This window comes from Scheffersomyces xylosifermentans (assembly GCF_036884685.1).
Source record: "Scheffersomyces xylosifermentans strain CBS 12540 chromosome Unknown RJT20scaffold_6, whole genome shotgun sequence".
NCBI lineage: Eukaryota > Fungi > Ascomycota > Pichiomycetes > Serinales > Debaryomycetaceae > Scheffersomyces > Scheffersomyces xylosifermentans.
Genome location: NW_027042944.1, coordinates 1154478 through 1176047, shown reverse-complemented (window position 1 = coordinate 1176047; position 21570 = coordinate 1154478). Strand labels below are relative to the sequence as shown.

General features: G+C 38.7%; 7 protein-coding genes and 1 non-coding gene across 8 annotated transcripts; 4 read left to right on the top strand and 4 right to left on the bottom strand. All coding sequences in view use genetic code 12, as the record gives it.

Annotated features, from left to right (window-relative positions):
• Positions 1–894: 894 nt before the first annotated feature.
• RJT20DRAFT_129878 (uncharacterized protein) lies at positions 895–2251 on the bottom strand. The gene has a single exon (XM_064917610.1). It carries the CDS (start codon positions 2117–2119, stop codon positions 1037–1039), a length of 1083 nt encoding a protein of 360 aa, XP_064773248.1. The 5' UTR covers positions 2120–2251; the 3' UTR covers positions 895–1036.
• Positions 2252–2513: 262 nt separating this feature from the next.
• Positions 2514–4850, top strand: RJT20DRAFT_146253 (uncharacterized protein; the record flags this gene model as incomplete). Its single annotated transcript, XM_064918850.1, has 2 exons — positions 2514–2654; positions 2841–4850. 2 exons carry the CDS (start codon positions 2514–2516, stop codon positions 4848–4850), a joined length of 2151 nt encoding a protein of 716 aa, XP_064773247.1.
• Positions 4851–4875: 25 nt separating this feature from the next.
• Positions 4876–5942, bottom strand: RJT20DRAFT_55187 (uncharacterized protein). Its single transcript, XM_064920644.1, has one exon. The coding sequence runs from the start codon at positions 5864–5866 to the stop codon at positions 4901–4903; it is 966 nt and encodes a 321-aa protein (XP_064773246.1). The 5' UTR covers positions 5867–5942; the 3' UTR covers positions 4876–4900.
• A 1667-nt stretch (positions 5943–7609) lies between these two features.
• On the bottom strand, positions 7610–8276 carry MRPL33 (mitochondrial 54S ribosomal protein uL30m). The gene has a single exon (XM_064917609.1). The coding sequence runs from the start codon at positions 8240–8242 to the stop codon at positions 7952–7954; it is 291 nt and encodes a 96-aa protein (XP_064773245.1). The 5' UTR covers positions 8243–8276; the 3' UTR covers positions 7610–7951.
• A 181-nt stretch (positions 8277–8457) lies between these two features.
• RJT20DRAFT_55174 (uncharacterized protein) lies at positions 8458–11882 on the top strand. The gene has a single exon (XM_064920642.1). It carries the CDS (start codon positions 8477–8479, stop codon positions 11720–11722), a length of 3246 nt encoding a protein of 1081 aa, XP_064773244.1. The 5' UTR covers positions 8458–8476; the 3' UTR covers positions 11723–11882.
• Positions 11883–13878: 1996 nt separating this feature from the next.
• Positions 13879–17566, top strand: ZCF16 (Zcf16p). Its single transcript, XM_064920643.1, has one exon. It carries the CDS (start codon positions 14054–14056, stop codon positions 17279–17281), a length of 3228 nt encoding a protein of 1075 aa, XP_064773243.1. The 5' UTR covers positions 13879–14053; the 3' UTR covers positions 17282–17566.
• A 150-nt stretch (positions 17567–17716) lies between these two features.
• Positions 17717–17798, top strand: RJT20DRAFT_t118. The gene has a single exon. It is a non-coding gene; the product is annotated as a tRNA-Lys (tRNA).
• A 1666-nt stretch (positions 17799–19464) lies between these two features.
• ILV2 (acetolactate synthase catalytic subunit) lies at positions 19465–21444 on the bottom strand (the record flags this gene model as incomplete). Its single annotated transcript, XM_064921716.1, has 1 exon — positions 19465–21444. One exon carries the CDS (start codon positions 21442–21444, stop codon positions 19465–19467), a length of 1980 nt encoding a protein of 659 aa, XP_064773242.1.
• Between the last annotated feature and the right edge of the window lie 126 nt (positions 21445–21570).

Here is a 21570-nt window from a genome sequence, read left to right as displayed (position 1 = left end):
CAGGACACTTCCAAGAAACAACTTCCCTTCATATTGTTAACTTGGACTTCTTAAACACTCCAGTAGATGGAAAACTTGCTCACTAATTCACTGTTCCACCATTCCACTATTCCACTGAATCGGTTATCGGAAAAGCAAAAATGATAATGCCTGTGTTTCTCTCCCCAGTAAATCTTCTTTGCCTGCGAAAAGCCCCCACGAGACTTCTCTCTCTGTCGTGACGAGATCTTCATATGATCGCAGCAAAACGCTCATTTGTGGGGTTAGAATTACCGAGGATCAAAATCGGCTGTCGCTATTTCCATACCGAAAGCAGCAATTGCCACAGTGCGGCTTACGGCCGATGGCTGCAACAAAATGGAGAATGGAGTTCCAGTTTTAAATATTTGATTATGAAGTTGGTATTGGAGGAGGACAACGAAGAGAGTTAGAGTTTGTTAATGACAGCGAGTAGTAGTGAAGAGACTATAATGATGTAGAGTGAGAAAGGAGGATATCTATCAGAAAAAAAGCCCCTAAATAATGAGTGAACAGTTAAAGCTATAGGCGATTTTCATACAAATGATGTAATAGTAACTTAACTCGACTAGTACTTTATCCTATTTCTAGTTTATCCTCCTATTACTTTACACTACTTTTACACTACTACTACTTTACCGTACTACTGCTTTACCGTACTATTACTTTACTGTACTAATACTTTACTCTATTATTACTTTACCCTACTACCTACTACTTTACCCCTACTATCTTTTTTATAACCTTGCCTACTCTTTCGCTACATACCAGTACTTCTACTACTCAACGTTGCTTTGATGAAAAATCAATACTTTGATATTGAGAGTTGATGTGAATACTACTAGATAACCAAGAAAACAATATTTTCATACTACTATCCATATCTGTCTAATTCACATCTCAATATTGCCTACGCCATACACAACTGCTTGATATATACATGTATTTGAACTATTAACATCAAAGAATCTCAACGTGGAGTATTTCTTCTCTATATTACATTTCCATGTCCATCCGCTCATAAAACGTCCTTTAAATTGACCTGTCCTGAGCCTCTGGCCAATGGCTTTGGTTGATTGTCGCTCTTCTTCCAGCCAATCATAAAGATGATACTGAATGTAGCTGGCAATGTGATTTTACCATCCAAATCCTTTTCTCCATGCATGGTCTTGTATATCTCGTTTGCTGCAAGCAACACATCTCTAGGTAAGTAACCAGCTCTTGATAAAATGGAATTCTGCTCACCCATAGCTTGCAAATCGTCACAAAGCGAGACAATATCTGGGAATCCACCGACAACGATATCTTCGGCATCAATCGTTAACATATTGAACCCAGCTCTGTTCAATAATGACCCGATATCATTCAAATGAACTAATGGAGAAACTCTTGGTGACATTCCGCCTTTTCTTTCCAACTCTGCCAATTGTAAGGATGTTCTCAACTCGTATAATGTGTCGCCGCCGAATAACGTTCCCATGAAAAGACCATCTGGTTTCAATACACGATTTATATTGGCCAATGTCGTTGGGAGATCGTTGATCCAATGTAAAGAAAGATTTGAGATCACGGCATCGTATTGGTCCGATTTTTCCAATACTTCATGGTTGAAGTCTTCTTCGTCGCCTACAGTACGAATCACCTTTCCTTCGAACTCTTTATTGAACGGCTCATTGGCGTCTCTGAAAAGAAGCTCGCGGGACGAGTCCAACATCGTCAACTCCTTTATTTTACTCCTGATGATCTTCTTATCTCTGTTCAATTGTTTGGTGATCTCGATTTCGGCAAAGTCTGCGTTTGGTGGAGCTTCTGTGTCTACGCAAAGATTCTTCAACAAGTTCCCCAGATGGGAGCCGAAATCCAACACGTTGGTGAAGTCTCTTGTGATGAATGCAAGTCTCTCGATGGTTCTTAATGCCACCTCGTCTCTCAAGTACTCCTTTTTCCTTGACAAATCGGGGTTGATGGCCGGAGTTCGTGAACGCTGGATCAACTTGGCGGTTCGGTCAAACACATTAAATTGCTGTTGCTTGGCGATATTGTCTGCGGAAGTGGCTAGAAAACGCCTGAAAATCCCATTTCGGAACATTGAAGGCACCATTTCACGGTGTATATATCGAGAAAATGTCCTTTGAACGTTGTTTTTACCACTTACAATGGCTAATCTCTTGTCCCCTTCTTCCTTTTCATCTCATACTCTTCTTCTCTTCTCTCAGTAATTCTCATAGCCGCTGCAAAAAGTCGAGTCGCATTTTTTCGCCGGACATTTTTGAGAAGCAGCGAAAATGCGAATTTGCAGTTGTTTGGTTGTAAATGAGTTGATGTTGTAGAAGAGAAAGAGGACTGTGGTATTGATGGTATAGAGGGAAAGAGAGATGTTTTCGAAGCAAGGAATGGATTTATGGCGGCGAATACGACATAATGGGCGGCTTTTTGGAGCGATTTCGGTGCAGAATGGGCAAATGAATGGGGGTATTGGTGTTCGATTTATCGTAATGAGCGGCAGTGGTAGTAGTGGTAGTAGTGGTAGTAGTAGTAGTAGTTCGACTAGTGGGATAATAACACCAACAGATGCCAATGAAACGGGAAGAAATGGTTCCCAGAAATCAGCGAATGTTGACAACAAGGGTAACACTGTCAGTAGCCGAAGCAATGACAGAATAAATTATAATAAAACGAAAATTAATACTAACGATAACAAGTCACGACTGCATTTCAAATGGCATCTCTCTGAATTGAATAAACCAAATGTCTCCAATATCAACCATGAACGCTTTATTAAGGCATTCCCAACAACAATCCTGCGAGATTTCTTCTTGGAGTTCCTTCATCGCCAAAAGTTGTACCTGCTGGTGTGGAAATTCGCTGAGTTGATACGAGAAGCCGATCTTCCAGTTACAAATACAACTTATGTATTGCTTCTACAGATATGCACAGAAGTGCAAAACCCACCTGTTCAATTGGCTTGTACTCTTTACGAAGAAGCAATGAATCGAAAAGCAACACATAGAAGCGAAAGCTACTCTGCAGATCTGAATAAAGAAATTAAAACAAAAGCCATTCAAATAGCGTTACCTCCCACTGAGGATCAGAAATGGATACTTAGCCGAAATTTGCTTGATGTACTTTCAAAGAGCACAGATATGCTAGATATACTACGGTTAAATGCGTTATGGAAACAATACTTAGTAAGTTTCAAAGGGAGACAGCTGTTCGAGACAAAGTATCATTCAACCTATATTCATATTCTTCTAAATACGAACCAGATTGAATTTGCTTTGGAGTATTTTGAAAGAACCTTTCGTAACCTTTCTGAGAAAAATCACTCATTGCAACAAATCTTTCATGAAATTCCTTCCACAAGGTTAATCCAAACCTTGATTTCATATGCTGATTTTGATAGTGCTACAAAATGGATAAAGGTATTCATTAACGATGGAAATGGCGCTGAACATGTAGCGGTCATTAGTAATGAACTTTGGTTGGAGTGCTTGAATTCGGGGTTGAATTCAAACAACTACCCACTTGTTAAACTAATCTACGATAATTTTATTATGAGAGGATTCAACAATGCTGCTATATCAATTGAACAAGCTATTTTTGAAGATCTTGAATCGAAGGATAGTGGATTTAATTACATTAACGATCAAACGACCTTCCAAATATTGCACACTCTTGCTATAAATGGCGATGTTTCGCTGACTTTAAATTTGATCGAATCTCATTATCTCCACAAATCCTTGAAGGGAGAAAAAGCTTTGACAAAAGAACTCTGTATTAAGATTATAGAGTCATATTGCTACAATGGCAATTTGACAAACAACTGGACAGAAAACGAACCACTCGCAAGCAGTAAAAAAGATCCAAGTGTCAAGCGCATCTTAGGAGTCTTGAATGGTATAGTCGAGAAACTTCAAACAGACAAAGATGTTCCACTAACGTACAGTGACATTTCTGCGGCCATGTCTACAAGATTTTGGCAGTATTATGACCACGATACTAATATAGAAAAGACATTCCGAAAGAGACTAGATATTTCAGAGAAAATTATGAATTCTGAAGAGAACGATGTTATTACGAGTGTATTGCCCAGGAAGATTGCTAATACTAATATCGAGTCTTCGCAGTATGGAAACATACTTGCAAATTTGGATGTGTTACATAGCTTTATCCTCACGCATATGGAATTTTTACTATCCGAAAATACTTTCCACAAGAACACTATAACTTTATTCATTAATTGCATCTTAGAGCATTTGCATGTTCACCAAAACTTCACGTCTGTGGTACGTGTACTACAGACATTGTATCATTTAAACTCGTCATTTATGTCACAGTGGCTCAATACCGATCTGCTAGACATCATTTTCAATTCTTTGTCAAATTCTTCTTCAGCAAAGCAATGTTCAGTCGTATTATTTGACTACATGAAGAGTACCAATCAAACTATTTCTCACGAAAATTATAAATGTCTTATTTCATCCATCCTTAGGGGCTACATTCATCCCAGTTTGCAATTTTACTTTTACCATTACTTACGAGATTTCCATGGGACAATTGATCCAGAAATTATATCATTGATTGATGAATTACCAGAGGCAGAATTAAGATCTGAAGAGGGTACTGCTAAGATGATTGATTTCATTAAATCAATTCAAGCTGGTTTATCATTAGATTCAACTCAGATAGATGAAGTCTGGAGCCGTTTGGGCCTTTGCGCTGACAAAAACTTGCTTGGCGAAGAGAAGCCAAACAATTTCTACAGACTTTATCATGAGCGCTTTGACGAGAGGGATTCGGGGTATCTTAAATATATTTTAAACTGTAAATAGGGACATAGGGTTTGTAAATAGAATGATCTTGAAACATATTCTTACCTTAACTATTCATGTACGGCAGCACGTAAGTCATCATCATTAATTTCGATTTTGGTAGCCTTCAGCCTGTCTAAGCCGCTCCAATGTGACTTCAAGTCTTCAATGACACTCTTGTCAGCTTCATCGTCAACAAAGAAATCAGGAAACTTCTTCTTCGATTTTATTCCAAGAACAGAGTCGTTGGCAAATGTGTTGTTAAATGATGAGAAAGATCCGTTAAATGTGGAACCCAACATCGTTGAATCAACGGCCATTCTCATGATATTATCGGCATGGCAAGCAAGAAGATCATATTCCGAATCGTCTGCAGTTGTATTTGCAACTTCCTTTTTAGGTTCAATCGTCTTTTGCACCACTGTTGCTCTGTCGGTCTTTAGCAATTTCTTGGCAGATCTCTGACTGTTTAGCTGAGCTTCTTTCAACACTGACACTGGTGTAGATTGTAATAAGTTCTGAGGTTTTTTCTTCGAAGAACCCGAAGGAGAGAAGAATATTGTTTTATTTGGAATGGGAGTGTTGTAAATGGAGGAGCGGTTGGCGTCAATGTTCTCTTCTTCTTCGTCAGCATCAAATGAGGAATTTTCTTGCATTCTTGTTCTCTTTGTTCCTCTTACATTCTTTTTAGTTGTGATTTTGAGGTTTCTAGGTGTGGTCTTCTCAATGGTTCCCCTTCTTGATTTCTTGGCTTCTTCTTCCTTGAGAGTTGGAAACTCCAACTTGTACTGGTTGATTAACTTTCTACTTTCTTCTAACAATTCATTAAGGGGCTCCTCAAAAGGAGAATTGCTGAATGTTTTACTGATTGGTGTTTTTACGTATACTGGAGCTTTTGGCTGTGGGTCATCTTCAATTTTCAAGTTTTTGCTAAGAAGGATATCTCTTGGGAGCATTGAAGGGAGACTTTTGTCATTTGCACTTGGGAATCCGTATGCAAGTGATATAGATGGGTGAACATTGTAGGTTGCAAACATTGCAAAAGTTTTTAGTTATTCAAAGGCAGATCGTGAAATCGATCTGAAAGAAACAATTCTCCCACTTGATTGCATTGCTTTAGTATATATATTCTTCAGGGACTCCTTGATAGCGAGATAAGATGCCACCTGCTGTTCCCATTTTGACATAGTAAATTGTTATTGTTTACTATGTTTCCTATTTGGGTATTGTAATTGCAAAATTTACTTGTAACACAAAAGGAGACACAAAACAGATGAAAAAATAATAAAAAATATTGGTGAAGAAAGGCGACAAATAATCACGACATTCGAAGAATCGAGATGTTCATCGCGACATTAACCTACACAGGCCTTTCTGCATTATTTGAATTGGTGGTCCATGATTGGAGAGATTAGAGGAGGTGGTCATAGTATGAGTTATCCAGTACTTAGGAAGTGAGGTTTACAATGTTAGTTGTGTATTTGTTCTACATGGAGCTCGACTAGTAATGGGCTATAATTTTATTGTAAATGTTATAACTACTGGAGATATATATATATGTGTGTTTGTTCAAATGGACATGTTCATTATGTCCACTGTAAAGAGCTAATCACTAATGTACAGGAGTAAATTGTCGAATTGAATATGATGATGACTATGTTACACGGGTCATAATGGGTGGTGTTTGGCATAGTAAATATGGGCCAGAAACTCCCCATGTACCAGCCGGAATAGCTCCTCGAGCCCGGCTGTGCTAAATGCTGGAATAGGTTGTGAAAAGAATTCGAAACTTCAACAAGACAATTGTTGAGACTGAAGAGCCTCGACAATCGACATGATAGAAGCTTGTCAGTGCGTTAAAAGTGGATCTTTGGAAGATGTATGCAATTGTCTTTCATGAATTAATTGAAAACAGGTTTCCGGCTCGAAAACTTCGATGCCCGGCTACTCGATGGTATGAATATGTATGTTTGGGCGTCCGAAACAGCCTTCATATCGTCAGTTTAGTGGGTAGAATCTTCACCTCTGATACTCTCTTGCTTCTTTCTGAGCCTCTCATCGATAACGGAGTCATTTCCGTGAACACTGTCCACTGGGCAAGGTACAATAGAGTTAGCACCAACTAACAAGAAGCATATAGCGAATGTAGAGCTGAACAATGAGTTGGTGAGTCTGTTTCTCTGACTGGCCCTGATTGCAAACATTTTGTTACGTCGTTTTTATATGACTGAATAGAGTATCTTCCAAAGACTACTGTCAATGACCTTCTCCTGTGGAATAAAGTAATGTGGGTGAATCCTAGACTAAAGTCGTGGCCTATTTTCACTTTTAACACTCAACTGTTATTTTTTTATGTATCGCATCATTTTTCACTGTCAAACCCCGGTCACGTGTCAGAGATGAGTTTCCACCAATCAGGCGGAGGGATTTGGTAGTTAGGGTTAGAAGTTGAATTTCGAGACCATGATGTATCCTTGTCACCATCAGAGTGACAGTAGTACGGGTATGACATACTAAAGGAAATAATTCAAAACTGGTGTAGTTAGTTGAACTTATGTAAGAGACTACCAATGGTGGACTCCGAAATCATGTGATATAAACGCACGTTATTTTGCACGTGATTATATTCTTTGTGGTTTAAGAGACATCATAATGAAGGAATCAAACTGACAAGGTTAGGATAGAATTAATAGTTAGGCAAAAATACATGGAAGAGAAGGAAAATTGCTCTCCCACCGTTGGGTTATTGATTAGGGCTTACTATTTTTATGATTTGCCTTCCTCAACATCAAATCTTTACTACAAACGGTTCTGTCTTCAACAAATCTGTGGTATAAATGCATTAAAATCATTATTTATATATACAAGAAGTAAATCGATTCCCTGTACCACTTGGACTCAAAGGTCAGTGTCTAACTATATTACATTGTGGTAAGAACAATTTTATGAAGAAGGTAGTTTGAATATATGACTCTGTAGTGGGATTTGAGCACTTTCTAGGCATATGCTAATAGTTTGAGGTACTAGTAGGTTGCACATCTATCCAGCTATATCTATTCGCGTCATTTCACCTACTATAACTCATCATTTTCTCAACTTTTCGTTTGGGATCTCCACGGAGTTTACTCGTAGGACTTTTTAGTCAAGTCGCCCTTGATGAGTTTGAAGCCTGGGTTGAACTTTCTTTCAGCAGATAATTGCTCTACGGTCTTCTTCTCCTCAACTAACTCAACCTTCACTAATTCCTTGACTCTAGCCAATTTGTGGGCTGTGGATGGTGATACACTTTGGTACACGATTTGGTTTCTCTTCTTCAACCCCAAGGCTTGTATGTTCTTGCGGATGATTGGAGGCATTCCAATCGTGGATCTTATCTGAGTTATCTTGTAGAACAACTGCTTAGCGGCCGACATCTTTAATACTCCTTTCACTCTCAACTAGCTGTCGTTACTTGCAACACTCCTCTTTGTAGTACTTAAAAGACTGAAAATTTTGTTTGAGATATTGGCCATTTGTGTTCCTGCATGCAACATTGTAGTTTCTCACGTGACCAAATCTGTACACGATACTTTGTATTTGGTGATTTGGATGTTCGCAACAATCCATTTCTTTATCTTCAGTGTGGTTCAAACATGGTATGATAAGAGATGGATGAGTTTGAGGAACGAGATATCGTCAAGAGAAATGAGCAATTGCACAATGAAATTGGAAATTCAATTCAATCTTTGCTATCACTAGTTGCTAGCACACTGTTGACTGAACAAGACAAAGTTGGTGGTTCTAGCGTGCTTTTCCAAAAGTTGAAATCCAGCATAAATGAGTTTGAACCGTCACCGAAATTACTAGACTCTCACTTGACAGTGTATATCGAGTCGTTGACGACGTTATTTTTATCGGTTCATTCCCGCTTGAAGGAATCTAATTACATTACCAAAGGTATAGGTAGTACTATTTATAATTTTTCCAAGATTCGTGGATTTAAATTCATCACCAACTACTTTTCAAGTGATATATATCTAATTGGAACGCTTATTGACATTTCAAATCATGTCAGTGACGACGATGAAACATTTCTTTGTCTCATCTGGTTATCAAATTTAGCACTTGTACCATTCAAATTGTCAGAAATAGACTCTAGGATAATTGAATGGCTCTTTGAAACTGGATTAAAAAATTTAAAAAAGCACGCAAATGCATCTAAGAACCAACTAGTGTCGCTGATATTATTGGCTCGTTTGCTAACGAGATCTGATACTGGAGACACCTTACACTATTACTTTACAAAAGTTGTAGAGCCAGAATGGAAAAATCTTAGCAAACACAAGGAATCAGTCAAGCTTGGACACTTAATGACTATCAATAAGATCCTCAAACGGCCGGAGATAGAAATGACAGAGCCATATATTGACTTAATATATGAATTGATCAGCATTGATTTGCTTAGATTACGGGAAGCACCAGAATCTGTGAACAACCTTAACATCACATACTTCATAAAGGTCCTTGGAAAACTTTCCAATTTCTACATCAGGATGGAAAATTATAGTAAAGTTGAAGCAATCTTCAACAACTTATTGCACGATATCATGAACTTACTTGTAAATAAGTTTGACACTACAATTAGATACGCGATGGCGAAATCATTGAGTGGGATGAACCATAACTTATCGCAACCAGCTGTGAATTATCAACATCAATTGATAGTGCACTTGATTGGCCAACTAGATCTAGAATTAGATATGAACTGCTTTTCTAGTGAAGTCACCGTGAATTCTGATAACGTTCTCATTTCAAAGTACCATACAATACTATTATTTTTCGGTTACATTGCATTAAACAAATCATTACCTCTTGACTTGATTCCCGTGATTCTAAGTATTGTTCATAAGACTCTTTTCATTAGGCAACGGCGTTTGACGTCTATCCTTGGCAGTCAGTTGAGAGATACTTCTTGTTTCGTAGTTTGGGCGATAAGCCGCATGCTCAAACCATCTCAGTTGCGAGAGTTGGATAGGAATAACATGATACAAACAATCCTACTTGATCTAATCAAGACGACAATATTTGATGAAGACCTAATTATAAGACGGTGTGGAATTGCTGTCATTCAGGAGTTTGTTGGGAGGTTCAGCACTGAGCTATTCTCTGCTTTCCAAGATGAAAGTCGAGGCGAGTTCACAATAAAATTTGTTGAGCTTTTCAATAACCAGACAATAAAATCGACCACTGAATCTTTGTCTTTAATTGAGCATCTTGTGCAGCTTGGACTTGATAGAAATATGTTTTTGGAAAACTTGATTGGCAATGCTGTAAATGACTCTAACTCTTTTGAGGTAAAGAAGCTCAGTGCAATGCATTTGCGCAAGGTCATACGTTTGCCAGATGTTGATGTCCTACCATTAGGACCCCCTACACCACATTATTCATTGGAGGCAATCACGGAAGAATTATTTCAGTCTGGAAATTTATTTTTGGTTTGTGAACTATTGGAGGGCCAAAATGTAGGGGTATACAAAGATCAACTTCTAAACATAGGTACATCATTTTCCTTTGACTATCACAGAGATTCTATTGAACGCGCTGAAGGGTATTTGAAGCTATTAAATTTGCTTCTGACAAACCTAAAATATAATTTGGGAGACTCGGAGTGGGTCCAGTTACTCAATATAGCAAGGATGACAAATGACTCAGCTGAATTGATCCCAGGATTTAAATTGTTGTTTCAAAATGAAAATATCCGAATTCCAAATAAAATTTGTGAAAGAATCTTTTACTATATTGAGAATAATAATAATGTGTTTCCGCAGGTCGTATTTTACTACGGACATTATACTCAAGAAGAGTTTCAGTCATTGGTTAATCTAACAAAATCAGCTAAAATCAGCTGTGAAATCAGAGCCAGTTTAGTTGAGTGTTTGAGTAAGAATTTCAATGAATCTTCTTATGCAAACGATGTGGCTATTTTGAGCGAATTGCTTGATTTGTTGGATGATTACACTATTACGAATCAAGGAGATGTCGGATCGAAGCTTCGTTTAGCAATGCTAAAGATGGTTGGTAGACATTATGGAATCTTTGTATCAAATCCTGACGTTATGCATAAATTGGAATTGAAATTCATAAGGTTAGCTGGGGAAGTTCTTGACAAAGTTCGGGTCGAATCTTTCATTTTATTGAACCGCTTGCATGGTGTTGTTTACAAGGAGGATCATCATGACTTCTCAATATACTATGCCAAACTATTTTCATTTTATGACGAATACGTGCTACAAAGAGAAGAAAATGATGTCCTTTCATTACAGTTCTGGCGGGGTTTGTGTTTTACAGTTGGAGCAAAAACTGCAAATAGATTAATTATAAATGCATCATTCGCCCAATTACTCGGGTATCTCGAAATTATGGACACTGACAAGCAGAAGAAAGTGCTCTTGGACTTAGTGAGACTACTTAAGTTGACGGAAGCGCCTCTGCCTCGGGATTTAAAGAGTTGTATACTGGTTCTAAACGTTTATCTTAAGCTTTTCGAAAGTAATTTCAACTTTCCAGTGGACTTTAACTTCGATGCACTTTACATCAGATGCTACAATTTACATATCAACACTAGCAACATGATTCGGATAGGTTTAGTACTAGAGCTATTTCAACAATTAGCATTATCGCCGAGAGTGTCCCCAACCTTGCAGCTTAAGGCGAAGAAACGATTACTCTGGGTTGCAGGATGTCATAAAGAATCCAAAGTTAGAATTTTGGCCAGTGAGATCTTATACGAGTTAAGCAATGAGGTTGCAAATGAGAATGCCATAGAGTTGATTGCGAGTCTCAAATGGGATCAACTGCCAATCAAATTGAAGTCAGCCATACAAGAGTTGGAGCTTCTTCTTCAAGCCAAATGATCAAACTGTCGCCTACAGTGGTTGGAGTCAATTCCCAATAATTTTATATTAACTAATTTTTTTGTATATAAATTTTAGACATAGATTTATCATTAACCGTAATTCATCAAGGTATACATAACAAAACGTAACCCGAAAGATCTAGAAATCTAGATAACCGTACTTCAATAACCGTCGAAGCTTTAAACTGGTGTATGATCGGATCCTAACTGCAAAACAATGGCAGTAACCCCGATCCCGAACATGCACCTAATCTTACAAACCAACCACCAAATTGTCCGAAGACATATAATACTTATCCTGGTTCACGAGGTTACTGATGGCAGGATTGGACTTGAGATCCTCAGCATCGACATCCTTGGCCGATGCAGGAGAGCTGGTCTCCGTAGTTGTTTCTGTAGGGATAACCTCGTCTAGCTTTGGTTCCTCAGTCGGAGGAGTATGGCTGAAGATGTCTGAGAAAGAAAGGTGGCGTCCCATAGTGTATATTTTAGATAGTAAGATAGTAAAACAGATGATTTATCCGATAATAAGAAGAAATCTACCGTCGCAAAATATTGTAATTAAAGATAGGAAAATTCATCTAATTTTATACTGCTGCCAAAACGTCCAGGCACTCTATCAGCGATAACAAGTGATCACCGACTGATGCCTTCTTCTATGACGAAACAGCTGCAGAATCTGTGGTGTACCTGGTGGAGAAAAAAAAAGGAGGAGACAGCGACCTACTGTGGCACGGGTGTTGATGTACGGTTGATGGGGAACGATTTGCAACTATGGGGTAAAGGTTAATCTGTGCATGGAGAGAGGTGTATCCGAAGCGCATCATACATGCGGCATGGATGATTGATTATTCCAGCGTGCGGTGGACAAAGAAGTCTGGGGTCATGGGGTGCAGTGGGTGTGATGGTGGAATCACTCAGGTGAGGGACCTGGGGCTAAGTAAATGTGCGGTCCGTGATGTATAGGGTAAGATATCGTATCATTTCGACACGAAACGCGTAGGGGGTGTCAGTCGGTAGTGACAGTTTGCATGTGTTTGTTTCACAGCACGGTAACTACCTGAAATTTTGCTGCCAGTCCCACCAAGAAATAGGGGTGGCTCGCGGCTGTGCTCACTGTTACTCATGTGAAGAATCGGTCGAAGAATCGTGAGCGAAACATTCTCAGAAATACGCCGCTGAGAAAGCTAGTTTTCGGGTTGGCTCAAGCGGTGGCACCCGAGGAATGGAGTTCTCCTGTTTCGGTCTTTGTCGATGTGACTCAAGTGATTGACAGTTTGTTCGATAGGATTGTTGATTATGGGAGCGTACGGTATATTTTTCACCTGATGCGGCTCCGGAACCACGTAGGATTACACTTACCAAATATAAGAAATAACCTTGTACTCTTACCCCCTTTCCATAGGAAAGGATTATACCCAAACCAGATACCTCTAACCTCGCCTGTTCTTATGCATTACTAGCACTGGGACATTCTCTCTTTTTTCAATATTAGGTAATTTTTCACTCTTCGTAACTAGAACCATCTCATTACAGCCAAGACAGTGCAAAACAAAAATGGCATTTCTGTCAAAGGACCAATTTTTCAAATCCTCAAAGCTTCTCTGGCTTTCTGGCCCGCTCGTCCCAAGGTTGCTTGCTCTCAGAACTATGTACTTGCACAGGCTTCAAGTCTTGGATCGACTATCACCATCTATCCCGTATATATCCTTGGAACCAAAACCATAATACCAGATTTTTTCTTCCCTTGGCCCGATGCAGGCCCATGCCTAACTCTGGGGAAACTTTTGCACATTCCCAATCATCCGGAATCAAAATATTTAAACAATCGGTATCGCTAATTCGAGTAATTCAAAGCAGCACGCCTAAACCAGAATCCAGAGAAGTGTTGTACAATTGTATCGGAAAGCTTGTGGCACACAGATAGCAGGCCATTTTTTTTTGCAACATCACGCGAGTGGACATCAGCATCATCCTTGCTACCAAACAAAGTGAGACATCGTTTGCAGGTTATTCCAGTAAATTTTGCCTACTTCTAAACCGCCTGGAACTGTAACAGCATATCGGACATAACCCTTGGATGTGTAAACGAAATATTATCTTCTTTCTGGCAAGTTTTCGTTAAATATATTTTTCTACGAGTCACTATCTAAACACCATAACAGTAACAGTCATTGTCGAGCTCGGAGTTTAAAAACAAAGTTGACGTTGTTGCGGTTGGGTTAATTTTATATTTGTGTTCTGTCAATCGCTGAAGCCAGTCTGTATTATTCATTTTGCTTCCACCCAACAGGAGTCGTACCCAAGTGGAGTTTTTGTTGCATCAACCATGGTGAAAACAGAAAACTCGGAGAAATCGTCCAAGGACAAATCGGCCTCCAACTTTAAGTTGATAACCACCACTACAGGCATTCGTGTGTCCCAGGCATGTGACCGATGCCGTATCAAGAAAATTAAGTGTGATGGGCAGTACCCTTGCCTCAACTGTAAGAAAATTGGATTTGAATGTAAGACAAGTGACAAGTTAACCAGAAGAGCGTTCCCCAAAGGATACACTGAAAATTTGGAGAAGAAGTTGAAAGAACTAGAAGATGAGAACCAGAGACTAAAGGAAAAGTATGGCCTCGAAGAAGATGGTGATAGTAAAGGTAATGATAATAACGAAACTGTTGTTTCAACCAGCTTAAATACACCAAGTGGCTCATACACCCCTACCACCACTACAGTTCAAAACACAAATGCAGACAGCAAGGTTCTCCTCACTACAACAAACCAAACAGTGCAAATTAATAATCCTATTGACCAGATCTTTAATCTTGATAATAAGGGCATAATTATAGGTAATGACAACCTTAATTTTGAATCGCAATTCAATCATTTGTTGATCAATTTGAACCTACCATTCCTTAAGATCACCAATTCTCACAACTTCCTCCTCGATGATCCTAATAGCTACTTATATCACCCACTGTACAATAATTACAATCAGTTCCACAACAAAGATTTAGACGTCATTTACAATCCGTTGACCGGAAATAATTTAAATGAATTCAGTCTTGTCAACAACCAACTTCCAACTGATATTTACGACTTGTTCATAAAACTCATCAACAACTTCAAGAAGTTGTTTAATAACAAGAAAGAATTGGATAATCAGATTATTCAGTTTTTCCTTAATTATAATATCATTTTGCCAATTTTTGACTACAAGCAATTCATGGAATCCTACGACGCATTTCATACAATGTATCCGTTCATTTTCACATACGACGATTCAACTATCAATGGGTTCAATCTTTCGAATAACAATGATTACCAAATCGTCAACGAGTATCTAATGACAATCATTCAGATCTACGCCATGATTTCAATGAACAACCCTACCATTAACTTGAATTTGCTATTGAACCACTCAGACCCAAATTATTCATTTCATAAGAAGGCTCCAAAAGATAATTCGCCGTCGGTGATTAAGTCGATGTATGACTTTTTGCCTTATTTCAACGCATTTCACGTATCTGTTAACCAGTTACAAACTTATTTATTATTCTTGTACTATTCCCTTTTGACAAACAACAAGGAAAAGTCACTTATTTTATCCTCGTTAATTAATTCCTTTATTGGTATTCTTGGTATCAATCTTAACTCCAAAAATTTGTTTTTCAATGACTTGTCACTCAACACGCGCCAGAGAAGGAACAGAGTGAAAAATTTCTGGGTTTACAAGGTTCTCCTCAAGTGCTTCAATTTGAAGTTTGGGTTTAAACCTAGTTTGAATACTACAGTTATTAATCCTGTCACTATTGATAGATACTTCCAATTGACTCCTGAGAAATTGAGTTCTTTGCTCGAAGATAATGATGACTTATTCGATACATTATTGAAGCCCAGTATTGAGTTCTTAAATCTCATGAATATCATTATCCCCTCGTCTTTTGCTCCCAACTACTATGAGTATCTTAAAAGAAAAAAGAAGAAGAAGGACAACCCTAATCATCACAATAAGCATTTGGACTGGATTCTAAATGAAGATGATGGAGAGGGAAATGATGGTAACTTAAATTATAACTTCAGCCAGTTCTTAACAATTGACAAAAATTTATCAAATTGGAGGAATTCTTTGAAGACTAAAAAACTTAATTTATTACCACTTCAAACAGAAATGGGATTACCAAATATCTTGGATATCACTACAAATGATCTATACCACGAGTTGAAGACCTCGAAGATTTCATCTGGTATCACTCATGAAGGTTTAATCAATTACTTCACTACGGGCATTCCCGATATTCACACTGTGTCCCAATTAATTAAGATCCAATTGAATTTCCACTACATTCTAATTAGATCGATGAACTACCTCAATTTCATTGTCGACAAGGAATTGAAGTTTCCTTATTATATTGAGATATCAGGCATCTCTCGTGAAGTTTTGAATTATTTCTTATTGATTTTTGACCATATCAACAAGTCCACAGAGAAAATCATCGAGCCGGTTCCTTCTTCATCTAACATAGTGATGGAAAGTTTAGGACTTGATGTGGACGAAGATGGATTTGTCATTAATGATTTTTCTGTCAAGAGAAGAAGAACCTCTAATTCGAACAATCCGAACATCGCGAAAAGGATTACGAAGGAAATCCCTGCCTCACCTTTTAACTATATGTTAAATGGCTTGTCAATGACCGTAATCAATTTTAAGAAGTCAATCATATTGCAAATGTTGTATCTTCTAATTTGCCAATTGAAATTCTTCAAGCGCAGTGAATTAGGATTAATCGGCGATTCCATTCCTTTACTACACAAGAGTGTTGATCTTTTTATTAAAATTTTTATCAACTACAAAGTTGGTGTTAATAGAAAAGACCCCAAGAAGCTAAAGGAAGACAAGTTATATGAGAAATTGATGAATGACGAACTCAAAGATGAAATCTTGAAGTACCAAGAGGATAGTGACTATGAAGATGATGATGACGTTTCAAATATGTATAACTCAATTGATTGGGACGACGAAGAAATGGATGAAGACTTAAAGTACTTAAAGATTCTCAAGTTCATCAAGTACAAGAGTAATGATGTCTTGAACAAAATAGTTGAGAAGAATGCAAGTGGTATACCACTACCAACGCAGGTTACACACCATCATCATCCTGCTCAATCATTACAACAACCCCAGCAGCAAAGCCTGTCTGAGAGCACACATGCCATTGTGGCCAAGAATACTGTTGTTCCCCCATCTTTGCCTCACCCTGTTATTAGTAACTTTTATTCCAATTCACCGGGAGCTGGCTCACCTTCGTTTAACAAGGTGCCGTCAATGTCCAAATTTGAGTTCTTGATGGGCGAAGCAGACTACAATAACAAGTCCAATTCATTGACTCCTCAAGATGATGAGTTAGCTAAAAAGGAGAAATTAGTTATAAATGATTTAATGAGCTTACGCCATGGGTCTCAAGGTAGTAATAAAATGTTCCCTGGACCAACACTGGCAAGCAACTGGAACAATGGTAATTCAGGCTCAGTCAACACCAACGCATATGGTCCCCTTGGTCAATGAAATAATTATTTAATATTTATTACTGTACTATATTTAGAAAAGTTTCATGATTTCATGAATGTAAACTTAATAAAAGAACATGATATATTTGAAGGGTGTTATTCACTATTCATAGCTTAAGATGCTAAAATATTTCCAAAATCTTACAAAACTTTAAGTAAAACCAACATTTAAGATTATTTTTTGAAGGGGTAAGAGTATCACTAAAAGCACCACAAGCTAAGTCCGGTAAAGTTGTTACCTTTCGCAAGTAATTACAGATGGTCCAATATTGTCAAAAGGTACAATATGAAATTGAGTCTTAATTCGATGATGCATGTTGGTAAGTACTGGTATTCTCCATTAGTAACTGGTAGCGCCAAAGGGGTCGGTTATCCTGCACATATAATTAGCTTGCACGAGAAAATAGATTTGAAATAATTATTAGCAAGAAATGCCTGGTTAGCTCAATCGGTAGAGCGTTTGACTCTTAAAATAGGATATCAAAAGGTTGCGGGTTCGACCCCCGCATCGGGCTTACTTTTTTTGAAGAATTTGAATTAAACAGTGTATTTAGTACATGAAATAGAGAAAGCAGCAATTGAGGCTAACTTTCGACCATTGGCCCGAAGTACGTAGCGATGAAGCGCTATGGTAAGTATTTTTCCAGAGTTCTAATAGCATCTTTTTCACTTCAGCTACCTACTGTTGATCGAATCTACAAACCAACGAGGCCGTAAACAAAATATGCAACAATCGTTGTACCCTTTGCCAGGTTTAGTAAGTTGAGCGATGTGACTCTACTTTCCAAATTGTAGATGTTGACGGTACTTATTGCAAATAGGTATAGTTCTGGCTTCTTGGATGGTGATATGTATTCTGTAGTCGTGTCTCGCAGTATTAGAGACTGCTCATTTTAATAGTCGTGTGAGCACAGACTTTTTTTGAGATTTGTAGAAATTAGAGGGAGAAGGAAATAAACATTCCATTCAACCAGAGTTATATCTATTAGCAACTGGTTAGCAGGTAAGTCTTAATATGGAATCTCTATGATGTCAGTTTAACGCAAATTTACATTTGTAGATATACCTTGTGGCGTAGAATTATTAAGTGGTATTTAGTGGCAACTGGGTTCGGTAATCGCCCTTAAAATTGAACTTTTATTTGATTCATTCAATCCATGTGATTGTCGTCGGTACTGAAGTATGTATAGTAAAGCCCAAGACCCCAGTACCGCCGATGGAATAGAAAACTCAATACAGATCTCTATCGTCGTGCATACAGGAATCCATATAAGATTGCAATCTACAATAAATAACAATATTGTAAACCAATAGTTGCACGTGATCTATAGCTGGGGGTTATTATTGTTGTAAGGTTGTGCTGTTTTACCAATACAATTGAAGATGAAATGAAACGTTTCTCTTTGATTAGGTATACAGGATTGCCAGGTATTCAGAGAATAGCATAACTAGATATGATAATTGTAGCATGAGAGATGTTAACCTAAGTGAACAGATTTTCGTTTGATCCAGAGTCTCAAGTCTACTTGATTTGTAGGCAAACGACATACATGAAACTAGAAATCTAAAAATAGTCCATGATATCACGTGACAGGAGAAAGCGACCTTCGTGAAATGATACAGGGTCCTCTTATTACAATGTAAATAATGTGGTATGATGTATTGGTAATTATGACTTTGATGGCGATGTAGGTGTAAAAGCCAGTAATGTTTTGTAGTTTTGTAGTTAAGTAAAATGTCAGTCGTTGCTACAAACTTTTAAGTTCTTCTAAATTTCGTAAGATGGATGTTTTAGAGGTAATCTGAGTACTGATTATTCCATACTCAGGAACAATATTTTGATAATATAGCATGGTTCACTACATGAAATATAATTTAAACTTATTTGTATTTTTTAAACCAATATTGTAACTATTTTTGTGTTTTAGAATAATATGGACGGTATCATACAATCCAATTAACAAAAATCAAATGAGGGTCCAAGCGACTTTTTAGAAGCTGTGTTGGGTGCAAAAAGAATTGAAGGAAAAGCAATAAATACTGAAACCCCACATCTTAACTTTGTAAAACGACAAGGAGGAAAGCAACTATGTAAATATATGAATATGAAGTCCTGAAGACATGACGAGACCGTGCTTAAGGAAATTAAATGTACAAGAGTTATTAGACTGGAAACACTCCCTAGTGCTTACCACCAGTTCTCTCTTTTCTTAATTGGTTTTGTTGACTTTCAGTCTCAGCGTCCCAGAGAATGAAGTCATCCAATGCACTACCAGCCGGAACCATAGGCAAGACTGGGACCTTCTTCTCCACAATAACCTCCAATAAAACAGGTCCAGTGGCATCTAAGAAAGCCTTAACACCCGACTTTAATTCCTCTTGAGTGGAGACTCTGATACCTTGAACACCCATGGCATCAGCCAACTTCATGAAATCAGGGTTTGATTGATGGGTATGAGAGTATCTGTGTTCATAGAAGAGAGATTGCCATTGTGTAACCATACCTTGTTCTTCGTTGTTCAAGACACAGATCTTGACAGGAGCGTTGGCTTGGACGGCAGATGACAACTCCATAAGGGTCATGTTGAAGGAAGCATCACCGTCAATGTCGATGACGATAGCATCTGGCTTAGCAATTTGAGCACCAATAGCAGATGGTAATCCGAAACCCATAGTACCCAAACCACCGGAAGTAATCATAGTTCTTGGCTTAGTCCAAGTAAAATGCTGAGCGGCCCACATTTGATGTTGACCGACACCTGTGGTGACAATGACTTCCTTACCGTAAGTTGAAGACTGTTCAGAGATCTCCTTAATCAAAGTCTGAGGCTTGATTAAGGAACCTGGAGTCTCGACTTGATAAGCGTATGGGTACTTCTCCTTCCATTCGTTAACCTTAGAGAGCCACTCCTTTCTCTCCTTGACTTCCTTAACCAATGGAATGAAAGAACGCAAATTAGCGGTCAAATCACCCTCAACGGCTTCAGTGGCCTCTACAACCTTGTTAATGTTCTTAGGAGAGATTTCGAAGTGAATGATACCACCTCTTCCTTCCAGAGCAGCCAACTTGGCAACTGGGGCGAACTTGGCAATGTTACCAGTGACTCTGTCATCGAATCTGGCACCGAGAGCAATGATACAGTCAGCAGCTTGCATAGCGGTGTTAGCAGCAGCGTGACCGTGCATACCTAACATGTCCAAAGACTTAGGGTCTCTTTGGTCGAAAGCACCCAAACCTTGTAATGTGGTAGTAACTGGAATGTTAGCCTTGTCAGCCAACTCCTTAAGAAGCTTAGGACCATCTTCGTGGTTCAAGACACCTGCACCAGCGTAAATGATAGGCTTCTTGGCCACATTCAATAAGTCAGCAGAACGGGCAATGGCATCCATGGTGAATTCAGATTGAGCCTTCTTTGTGATTTGCAGCAAGGCGTTAGATGGAAGAGTCGAGTTGATTGGAATGGCTTCTCTTAAGATGGCACCGGTGACGTCCTTTGGTAAATCAACCAAAACTGGACCAGGTCTTCCGGAAGTGGCGATCTCGAAGGCTTCGTTAATTCTTCTAGGTAACTCAGCAACGTTTTTCACCATGACGTTCCACTTGGTACAACTACGAGAAATACCAATGACATCGGCTTCTTGGAAAGCATCGGTACCGATAGCGGTGGTTGGTACTTGACCAGAGAACACAACTAATGGGACACCGTCCATCAAGGCATCGGCTAAAGGAGTGATGACGTTAGTGGCACCTGGACCCGAGGTGACTAAGACAACACCTGGCTTACCACTGGCCTTGGCGTAACCTTCAGCCATGTGACCAGCACCTTGCTCGTGTCTTGGAAGGACAAACTTGAACTTGTCGGAGTTGTAGATAGCGTCGAAGACAGGAAGAATAGCACCACCTGCGTAACCAAAAACAGTATCGACGTTGTGTCTAAGCATCATTTCGTGGAAGATCTCACCACCAGTAAGACCAATGAACGAGTCATCCATGACTTGTTTATGTCTAAGGGGGTGGTTAGTGGGAGTTTCCTGGTCGGTTGTTTGTGGTATTCTTGAGATTTCAGCATTGAAAGCTGGAGCTGGGGTTGGTCTGGTGGTGGCAGACATGGTGGCATTTTGCAAGTTGGTTTTGGTGATGGTTCTGACGGAATTTTTCATCATTCTTGAGACCATCTTGGCTCTTTGCGACGCTCTAAGACTGCGAGAAATCATTTCGGCTGATATACGCAAGACGGGGTTTTGGCGGCGGCGGCTGGTTGTGTTATAAGCTCTAGTATCGAAACT